The 11440-nt window shown below is 38.2% G+C and overlaps 1 protein-coding gene across 1 annotated transcript; it reads right to left on the bottom strand.

Annotated features, from left to right (window-relative positions):
- Positions 1-26: 26 nt before the first annotated feature.
- On the bottom strand, positions 27-11222 carry LOC123877858 (facilitated trehalose transporter Tret1-like). Its single transcript, XM_045924783.1, has 11 exons — positions 10986-11222; positions 8017-8169; positions 7082-7284; positions 6326-6512; positions 4508-4672; positions 4131-4267; positions 3677-3769; positions 3046-3157; positions 2279-2393; positions 943-1098; positions 27-211 (listed from the first exon to the last, which is right to left on the bottom strand). The coding sequence occupies exons 1-11, from the start codon at positions 11047-11049 to the stop codon at positions 181-183; spliced, it is 1416 nt and encodes a 471-aa protein (XP_045780739.1). The 5' UTR covers positions 11050-11222; the 3' UTR covers positions 27-180.
- Between the last annotated feature and the right edge of the window lie 218 nt (positions 11223-11440).

Below are 11440 nucleotides of genomic sequence, written 5' to 3'. Positions count from 1 at the left end.
AATAGGTGCAGGTAAAATGCTAGATTTCCAATTTTATTTGATATAATAAAGTTTGTTTTAAATAATAAACAATATGACTTATTTATAATAACTTAAAGTAATGTTACATAAAGGCTAAAACTAAGTAAAAACGATTAAGACGTAGGCACTTATAATAATTTTATTATTAAAATCATGACACTATACTGGCACAGGCTTGGGCTCCTTGCTCCTGAAATTAAAGAACGGAAATACATTATACCTATTACTATAGATACAAAGAAGAATTATCTAGGTATCACGCATCGAAGAAAAAATTGGCTTTTTACTTTTATTGGCTATAAGTGTATTGGAAAATGGGAACGTCCTGTCTAGAGTAGGTACTAAGTATATCATTGCACCATTCTTTGGAACTATATTTTGTGAAATTAAATATATGAATGAAATAAAAATAAAGTAAGTACCCAATTTTTTTTTTTTTTTTTAAGATTATTAGCCATGTTAAATGACTAATATTCCCCTTTCCTCTCCAACTAAGCGTCAGGCTTGTGCTAGGAGTAGGTACGACAATAGTGCAACGGGCGGGGTTTGAACCGTCGACCTTTCGGTAAGTACCCAATTTAGGGTAACGTCTTGGTGTTTATGCAATTTTTTCGATTCAGGTTTCAAGCGTCATCAGCCGCTATTCGCTAACTCAGTGTCTAACACCTGAATGATAGCCACCAAGCTCATTTGACATTTATTTTTAATCCATTGAATGTTTTCTATGAAAAATTATTTTAATATCACTCAGTGAAGCACCAATGTAGAATCAACCAATGTTAAATTAGCTCGGTGGCTATCATTCGGTGTTAGACATTGAGTTAGCGAATTACCCCGCAGACAGGAGTCTATTATGACTCCATGAAACTCATGTACCTACATAAATTTTCATTTCATTATCCTGAAAACGCAACTACCCACCTATTGTTCAGCATATCCTGTATCTCGTCGAACGTCTTGCCCTTGGTCTCGGGCAGCCAGGGGCTGATGGAGAACACGAAGCCCAGGCCGCAGCACACGGCCAGCACCCAGAACGCTGTGTAGATACCGTACGATGCCGCCACGTCACGGAAAAACCTAAATAAATTATAGAAACATTAAGTCATCATCATCATCAGCCTGTGGACATCCACAGTTGGACATATGCCTTCCCAAGAGTGCGCCACCACACACAATCCTCCGCCTTCCTCATCCACCCACTTCCCGCTATCTTCTTAAGGTCGTCGGTCCAGCGGGTCGGGTCGGGTAGAACCAAATAACCCAACCTAATCACACTATCACACTAATATTATAAAGGCGAAAGTTTGTATGTGTGTGTGTGTGTGTGTGTGTGTGTGTGTGTGTGTGTGTGTGTGTGTGTGTGTGTGTGTGTGTCTGTGTGTCTGTGTCTGTGAGTGTGTGTGTGTGTGTTTGTTACTCCTTCACGCAAAAAGTACTGGACGGATTGGGTTGAAATTTAGAATGGAGATAGGTTATACCCTGGCACATAGGCTACTTTTTATCCCGGAAAATCAAAGAGTTCCCACGGGATTTTTAAAAACCTACATCCACGCGAACGAAGTCGCGGGCATTATCTAGTTAGAGAATAATTATTGGAGTATGGTCCGTTCAATATAACTTAACCCTGCCTTCGTGTTGGGACCATTTGCATTGCTTTGTTTGCTTTTTACTGTGTGATTTGCAGTGGTGTCAATATAACGTGAGGCGCCCAGTCCCACATCATGAGATAGACGAGAAAAAAATCGAGACCACTTTACGTATAGGAGAGATAGGAGGCATCGTACAATTTTTATTTTTTTTATTTAAAAAAAGAATATTAGCCATGCTAATCATGACTAATACTCCCCTTTCCCCCCCAATTAAGCGTAAAGCTTGTGCCAGCCCGGCTAGCATGGGCAGTAGATAAAAATTATATCCCCGATTATATCCACTGATTTCTATGACATCAGTGGATTTTAGGTTAATTTTTATCTACTGCCTATGTTAGCCGGGCAGGAGTGGGTACGATGATAGTGCAACGGGTGGGGTTTGAACCGCCGACCTTTCGGAATTCAGTCCGCTCCTCAACCGTTGAGCTATTGAGGCTTTTGCAATTTTTTTTTAATTTTTTTTCAAAATTTTATTTTACCATTTTATCCATGAGTGATTATTACGTAATTGGTACACGCTAGTTAAATTACTTGTTTACTACGACCCTAAAACGATTGGAGATGATAGTGCCAAGAAGAAGAAGTAGAAAAATGAAGAATTAACATACCTGGTCCAAACAAAGCCAGCAAGCCAGCACATGAAGGAGGCGATACCACTGGCCATACACTTCGTTCTGATGGGGAACATTTCCGCTACCAAGATCCAGGGCACCGGACCCACACCTGTTAACGAAAAATATCCAATCACACTATATTGTTTACTAGCTAATGCCCGCAACTTCGTTCCCGTGGATATAGGTTTTTAAAAATCCCGTGGGAACGAACTCATTGATATATAATATCCAGCCAAATCCGTCCAGTAGTTTTTGCGTGAAAGAGTAACAAACATCCATCCATAATTCCATACCCTACAGAAAACTTTCGCGTTTATAATATTAGTTAGTAGGTAGATCCGCCGGTAGATTTTACGCTTTTAAGTGTACGGGGGCCGTGTTGTGGCTCAAGATAATTTCCGAGCGGGGCCCAGCTGATCCCATTAATTTTGGATCTTGTAGACTTGTATACAGGAGATGGACCTGAATACTGGAGAATACGCCATCCATCCATCAGCCTGTATGCGTCCACTGCTGGGCATAGGCCTTTCCAAGAGCGCGCCACCAAACATGGTCCTCCGCCTTCCTCATCCACCCGCTCCCTGCCACCTTCTTCAGGTCATCGGTCCAGCGGGCAGGAGGTCGTCCCACACTGCGCTTATCCGTACGCGGTCTCCACTCCAAAACACGTCTGCCCCATCGGCCGTCGGTTCTGCGACAGACATGACCTGCCCATTGCCACTTCAGCAATATACGAATACGTAGATGAATATAAAACTCACCGAGTGTGAATAGTATCATGTATATGACGAGGCAGAGAAGCGGGATGATGGCGTAGGGTTCCACGTTGTACTTGAAATGCGAGTCCAGAAGGGCGTAGATGCCTATTATGCCCTGGAATTATGAAAATTGTATTAAGTTTTGAATCAGGATATTTTCTGATTTTAGGAAACATATTTTTCAATAAATCTGAATTCTTGGATTGGTCTTTCTATCAATCATAACACAATAATTATTATTATTTATTTAACTTTATTAACCGAGGTATATTGCCTGACCTGCATTACTTCAAACTAGCTGATGCCCGCGACTTCGTCCGCGTGGATTTTTCGAAATCCCACGGGAACTCTTTGATTTTCCGAGATAAAAAGTAGCTTATATTTTAATCCAGGATATAATCTGTCTCCATTCCAAATTTCATCCAAATCCGTTTAGCCGCTTTTGCGTGATTGAGTAACAAACATCCAAACATCCACACTTTCACAGTTACAATATTATACATATTAGGATTAACGTAGGTGCCTATCTATGTAAGTACAAATTATAGTAGTTGAATCAATTATTATTTAAATTTTTTCCTCATTTATTTACATTTGACATGTAAAAATTACAAAATTGAGTGTTATTTCTTACCAGGAATATAGTCAATCCCAGTGAAGTGGTCCACATAAGAAGTTTTCTTCCGAGCCTATCAACGACCAGTGGAGTAACACAACTTGTGACTACCTGCGTAACAACAAATATTATTTTAGGTAACTATGAATATGAAAACAGAATATTTAGTAGTCTTTTTGCAGGCATTTGAACTATGTTTCCTGTTCTGTCAATATTAAGAAATATTGGACCTAAAGCATCCCTTGTGATACGCCGCCAAAATTGAAGTAGCTTTTTAAGCACCGATTGTTTTAGTGTTATATTTGGGTATTAGATACTTATTTAAAATCTGTATACATAATATTTAAATATATTACAATTTTAGGTTTACTTATAAGTTACTTTTGTTTATAAAAAACTGCCACAAAATCTTGAATGAATTTTTATACTTTCAATCATCAATGTTACTGCATTGCCAGAAACACGCATTTACCTGAACAACTCCCATAATGATAGTGCCATCAGATGGGGATATTTTGGTGCCAATCCTCTCCAATAGTTCCTCCATGTAGAACAATAGCACGTCGATGCCAGACAACTGTAACAACATTGCCAGAAACACGCAGATGCCTGAAAACATAAAAACGATACTTGAAAAAGAAAATAGTCCTATAAGTAAACTCCTTTGTTTGACTGAAATACTGGAATCATTTTTGATGAATTTTGATTTTGTTTGGAAGCGTTTTTGGTTTGCGTTAGTCCCTCGAACTAAACTTAGATATTTTCAAAACAATTCAAAAACCATTTTATTAAAAGAAGAGACATCAAAAGAACTTGAAAAATGTAAGCTGTAAAGTATCAAACGCTTACCTAGAGCCTTAAGGTTACCCCTCGTAGCCCACAAGTCCTTGATTCTTGTTGGTACTCTGAACTCCCTGGCTACCAGTGCCTGCAACCCCTCTAACTCCGGCGCCACTCCTTCTTTCGGAAGGCCTCTTAACTTCTGCAGGACGGATGATGCTTCTTCAATTTTGCCTGTTGGACAAAAAAATTCGACTTGACCGTCAACGGGCTATCAGACAGGCATGTGCAACAAGAGGGCATATCATGAACCGTAAAAGGTAGAAAGTTTAAAAAAAATAAAATAGAATAACGGATACAAGCTAGGCCAAAATATTTAAAGGCTATTGCCGCTATTACAACAACAACAAAAACAAAAAATTGCAAAAAGGCCACCGGTATATTAAAAAAATTAAAAGTTCATAATTTTGTACGAATACGATCTTGTCATTGAATTAAACAAGTTAATTTTCATTCATAAAAACTTGATAATTTACTCGCTATTTTTACTAAAATAGATAGTACTTACTATGATTTTTTGCTATTACTTTTTGTCCAAAATCTAAATATCTTAATCCGATTTTAACTCTTTCTTGATTGAATTATACAATAGAATAACAGTTTAAAACTTTTTATCGAAGGTTTTTTGCGCTGGCCTTGACTTACCATCGACCAATTATTTACCAATACAAAAAATACAATGAGATTGTACTTTTGACATAAAAAAGTGTACATACTTAATGGGTTGGGACTAAAATAGCAAATTGATTAGTAGTCAGTGCCTACCTTTAGTGCTTAAAACAAAGTTATTTCGTGTTAGGTACTAACCATCGAATCTTTGAGTCTTGGATTTAATAAAACATAAGTGTAAATTAAAAATTTATAACACCCCCGACAAGTGAAGGTTGCAGTAACTAGAAAAGAGCTGATAACTTTCAAACGGCTGAACCGATTTCCTTGGATTATAGCTAAGAACATTCTTTTATCAAGCTCATTTCAAACAAAGAAAACTAAATTAAAATCGGTTCATTAGTTTAGGAGCTACGACCCCATAGACAGATACACAGATAAACACGTCAAACTTATAACACCCCTCTTTTTGGGTTGGGGGTTAAAAAATACTTCTACGAATGAAAAACAATTAAAATTTGAGATTCTCTTTCACAATTTAAGTTTAATTAAGAACTTAATACAAAAATATCAAAATAAAGTTCCCTATATGTAGGTACCTACTAGCTGATACCCGCGACTTTGTTCGCGTGGATGTAGGTTTTTAAAATTCCCGTGGGAACTCTTTGATTTTCCGGGATAAAAAGTAGCCTATGTGCTAATCCAGGCTATAATCTATCTCCATTCTAAATTTCAGCCCAATCCGTCCAGAAGTTTTTGCGTGAAAGAGTAACAAACATACCCACACACACACATACAAACTTTCTGCATATAATATTAGTGTGATGTGATGGCTTTTTATAAGCTGATGCCCGCGACTTCGTCCGCGTGTGTTTACGTTTTTCAAAATCCCGCGGGAAGTCTTTGATTTTGCGGGATAAAAAGTAGCCTATGTGGTAATCCAGGGTATAATCTATATCCATTCCAAACAGCCAAATCCGTTCAGTAGTTTTTGTGTGATTGAGTAACAAACATCCACACTTTCACATTTATAATATTAGTAGGATTAGGATTAGGATCTAAATGAAAAATAAGTAATAAATTTACTAGCACTTCAGATATTCAAGATGGTACGTATGGCATATCCTAAGATTTAGTATAGGTAGGTATATCTACTCTCTGCATATCTAAAAGCCACTGAATAAAATAAGTTTGTAAGTCATATCTACATCTACATACCTTTAAAGACCAGGAAAAAGGGCGTCTCAGGGATGAGCCAAGTAAAAGGGATGTAGAACAGAGACAGGATACCGCCGCTAGCAGTGAGGCCCCAGTACGTGGAGAAAGGACCAATGGCATATGCCAGCAGGAAACCAACGTTGATGAATAGCAGGAACAGGGCGCTTAGGGCTCCGCGAATTTTATCCTAGGAAATCAATATATCAATGAAATAATAATACATACTACACACTATCTTGTTATCTAGTACCTAACTGATACACCAGACATTATTATTTGGAAAGTTACATAGCTAGTGGAAATAAATCTTATATACAAATCAGGAACAATATTGGTCTGAACTTCTTCCCTTGCTAAACACCTTACCTAACAGTGCAGCGTACAGTATAGTATTATTAGTACCTACTATATTGTGGTAGGTACAGCCTGGGTATTTAATTAGTATATATTATCTAATATCTACCCAATAAAATAGGATTAGAAGTTAGAACAACAATATCAAATGCTATAGTGAGTTCGGCGTATTATGAGTGCCAATAAGCTACTCAATTTTACTCCACCCAAGTTTACCAAAGGTTGTAAGAGATTGCTATAGCAATAAGGCCACCTTTGCACCATGTACTTAGTATAGTTTCTTCTAATTTTTTTCTGTATATATGTTTGTGGGTGCAATAAATTTGTCTAAATAAAAATTAAATAGGTAAATAGTACAATTTTGTTTGATTTTTTTTAGATTTCTTAGATAATAAAACTTACTTCAGCAATTTCTCCAATATACAAGGGCACGGTGGCAAACTGCATCCCCGTAGCGCATCCCCACATGACTCTCGCGGCGTACAGCGTGGGAAGATCTTTCGCTACGCCCGCCAACAACCAGCCAAGCAATAGGGGCACATTCGACCCTATGATGATCCATCTTCGCCCTACTCGGTTCAACAGTGGCACTGTGATAAGTGGTCCTAAACAAGTGTAAATTAAAAATTTATAATACCCCCAACAAGTCAAGGTTACAGTAACTAGAAAAGAGCTGATAACTTTCAAGCGGCAGAACCGATTTTCTTGGATTGTAGCTAAGAACACTCTCGATCAAGCCACCTTTCAAACAAAAAAACTAAATTAAAATCGGTTCATTAGTTTAGGAGCTACGATGCCACAGACAGATACACAGATACAAACGTCAAACTTACACGACACGACCGACATTTTGCACGATAAATCAAAAACTAAAATCTGTATCATAATTCAAAAAAAAATTTTTTTTTCAGTGATGTAACCACAAATTCACTTTACTTGTGCTTGTGCTATAAGACCTACCTGCCTGCCAAACATGATTCTAGGTCAACGGGAAGTACCCTCTAGGTTTTCTTGACAGACACGATGGACGGACGGACAGACAGGCAAACAGACAGACAACAGAGTGATCCTATAAGGGTTCCGTTTTTTTTTTTGAGGTATGGAACCCTTAAAAGGCGATTGGTCAGAACTCAGTTGCGGGAAAACACGTTCAGCCAATTGCTTATGCAGACTGCCGTAGCTTGCTAAAGTAAAAGACTCTCTTACCAAGTAGTCCGCCAAGTACTAGCAGCGAGCCTATCCAGTTCTCTTCAAGTCGCGTGGGAGCGCGTGATAGAGGCGAGTTGTCAGAGTTGCGATAACATTTCGTAGCTTGCTGTAGCAAAGGATTTTCTTACCAAGTAATCCGCCAAGCACTAGCAGCGAGCCTATCCAGTTCTCTTCAAGTCGCGTGGGAGGGCGCGGGAGAGGCGAGTTGTCAGAGCGCAGCTGTGGGAACACGGGCGACGTCCAGCCCATTGACATGCCAGTGCATAAGCTCCCATAGCTTGCTGAAATAAAAAAAATGTTTATCATTAAAAAAACCGGCCAAGTGCGAGTCAGACTCGCGCACCGAGGGTTCCGTACTCGGGTATTTTTCCGACATTTCTTACGATAAATCAAAAACGATTTACACATAAAAATCTGTTTTAGCATATACATGTAAAGCCCTTTCATATGATACCCCACTTGGTATAGTTATCTTACATTTAAAATTGAACACATTTTAATTTTTTTTAATGATGTAGACTACAAATTCACGGTTTTCAAATTTATTCCTTTACTTGTGCTATAAGATCTACCTACCTGCCTGATTCTAGGTCAACGGGAAGTACCTTATAGGTTTTCTTGACAGATACGACGGACAGACGGACGGACAGACAGACAGACAGACTGACGAACAGACAGACAGACAGACAACAAAGTGAACCTATAAGGGTTCCGTTTTTCCTTTTGAAAACGGAACCCTTATAGGATCGTTTGTACGGAACCCTAAAAAGTGTACTTATTTGTAAATCTGTGGCCCCCTGTGGCATGTCGCAATGTGTTCATAGCATATTTTTATGAAAACAAACATTCAATGATAAACAATTGATTTTACGTAAAAGATCATTGAAGTTTAACCATACTAACATAATTCGTGATGAATAACTTTGAATTAATTAATTAACATGGAGATATGAATTAGCTTAGCTTACTGGTATATAACATAGCTGTTACCCAGGCATGTAGGTACCTAGTACAGAGTAGGTATGTAGATATAGGTACCTACTTGTAAAGGTAGGTACTCGAAGCCACCGACTAGTAGAGCCATAGGTAATTGAATGAGTTAATATTTCTATATTATAACCCTAGCTTTTTAGTCGTCGTTTAGGTATGCATATTTGTAGAGGCCTGTAAAACTTCGCAGCAGAAGGTTCGATTCGTCGCCGTCTTCATTCAGCATCACTTACTCGACGTTAGTTCATCGAAAATAAAAAATGGGTCAAGTGCGAGTCGAACTCGCACACGAAAGGTTCTGTACCATCGTACAAGAAATAACACTTTTAAATTTTTTATACGCTTCTGTTACGGAACCCTAAAACAGTCTATGGGTAGGTAGATGTCAGACAAGACTGCATGGAGTCGCGAGGGTTCCGATTTCGTTTTGGGCCACATTCCGTAGGTATTCATAATGATGATGAAAGGAATTTCAATCAAGAGGTCAGTACAGTGAGTATAACACAAAAGTGTGCCTTACTTATTTTGACCATAGAGGTCGGTCGGTTTTAAATGTTGTTTTGCAGCAAAAGTTGTTGTAACTGGATAAGAATTCGGACTGTAATATACTGATAGTAAGTTATAGGTATAAATTCCCAAATTTGCCCACCCGAGAGTCGAACCCGGGACCTTCCACTTAGATACACTATACACGCGACTTCATTCGTGTGGATTTAGGTTTATAAAAATCCCTTGGTAACTCTTGGATTTCCTGGGATGGGGGGGGGGGGGCTCTATATCACTCTCCAGCTGTTATTAATTATAAATATGCTAAAAATCACGTTGATCCGTTGCACCGTTGATTGAAGGACAAAACAAGAAACAAACACTTTTTCGCATTTAGCATACAGGTATGGGTGGTCAATGGGTAGTGCCGATCTAAGCAACTTATTTTATTTTATGATGGCAAATAAACGACAGAACTAAAACTATAATACTTTATACTTAGTATTACTAGATGATGTCCGCGACTTCGTCCGCGTGGATTTAGTTTTGTTAAATCCCGTGGGAACCCATTGATTTTCCGAGATAAAAAGTTGCCTATGCCAATTTCCGGGATACAGGCTACCTTTGTACCCATATAACCTTTAAGAATCCCGTGAACACTCTTTGATTTTCCGGGTTAAAAAGTAGCCTATGTCCTTTCCCGGGATGTAAGCTAACCTTTTATTTAAAGTAGGTTAAACTGCGTTGGGCCATGAAAAGGTAGCAGACAGACAGATAGACAGACAGATAGATAGACAGACAGACAGACACACTTTCGCATTTATAATATTAAGTATGTAGGTATTTTATTAATATTCACACGGATACAGTAAGTAGCGTTCAGTATTATTGTGGTTGTAGGTTGCAATGCAACTGGATATCCTTGACAATACTTGTACGAAAACCTTTTGTCTATAAGCTCTATATAAATAATAAACAGTTTTTTTACGATTAGCTAATTAGGTATATCGATTTGATTGAATAATGAATAATAATTGTGCTAACACTTTTTTATTTTTATAAAGAGTCAATTGAGATAGATACTCGTAGATAAATATCACGAAAAAGCGCATTTAAATAACAAAAAAAAAGTCCCCAATAACTTCATGTAACAAGCAAATCTAAAAAATCTCGTGTGTTGAGCTTTTTCTAAAAATTTTATTTAGGTACTTACGAGGTCATGTCGGTAATTGTATTTGCCTTCAAAAAACTTTATATTTACTGAATAAGTAGTTATTTACAAGCTGTGATAGCCTAGTGGTTAGAACGTCCGCCTCTTAATCGGAGGGCGGGGGTTCGATCCCGGGCACGCACCACTAACTTTTCAGGTATGTGCGTTTTAAGCAGTTAAATATCACTTGCCTTTAACGGTGAAGGAAAACATCGTGAGGACACCTGCATGCCTGAGAGTTCTTCATGTTCTCAAAGTTGTGTGAAGTCTGTCAATCTGCATTGGGCCAGCGTGGCAGACTATGGCCTAAAGCCCTCTCATTCTGAGAGGAGACCCGTACTCAGTAGTGGGACGGAAATGGGTTGATCATGATGATGATGATGATGAAGTAGTTATTTAAAAAAAAATTACCGAACGTTGCCGCCAAATATGTGCGCCATTTTAATTTGACATCTTGCACTAACGAATCACACATCACTTCCGGTTTTCAAAATAGAGCACTAACTTTTCAAACTTGATCATTGACTATGTACGCAAGCGCTAAGCGTGCATACAGCCTGCCATTTCGATTTTATCTGTAGCAGTACAGTACATAGGAAATAACTTGGAAATATTATGAATAATAAAAAAATAAAACAACTATAAGTTGTACTTGTTTGCACAATCAGGTTCCGTAACAGAACCTTTTTCAACTTCATCATTTTCAACCGATGTACATACCTATTATGTTCATTGCTTGGTAAAGATTTCTTGTAGGGACTTCTACACGCCACAGTCTTTGACTCGCTCCAGCAATACACGGGGCTGCTATTGCTTGTATAGTGCAGTATGGCATATTATAGTAAATTGAATACCTAATTGAAAAG

The sequence above is a fragment of the Maniola jurtina genome, chromosome 24 (assembly GCF_905333055.1).
Source record: "Maniola jurtina chromosome 24, ilManJurt1.1, whole genome shotgun sequence".
Taxonomy (NCBI): domain Eukaryota; kingdom Metazoa; phylum Arthropoda; class Insecta; order Lepidoptera; family Nymphalidae; genus Maniola; species Maniola jurtina.
This window is presented reverse-complemented; position numbering and strand designations above follow the sequence as displayed.

Bases quoted from the DNA above. Each gene is read 5' to 3' on its own strand.
- LOC123877858 (XM_045924783.1), bottom strand. From the start codon at position 11,049: ATGTGTGATTCGTTAGTGCAAGATGTCAAATTAAAATGGCGCACATAT. The intron at 7,285-8,016 runs GTAAGAAAATCC...ACACTTGTTTAG, and splicing joins AGTGCTTGGCGGATTACTTG to GACCACTTATCACAGTGCCA. The intron at 2,394-3,045 runs GTGAGTTTTATA...TTTCGTTAACAG, and splicing joins CATGATACTATTCACACTCG to GTGTGGGTCCGGTGCCCTGG.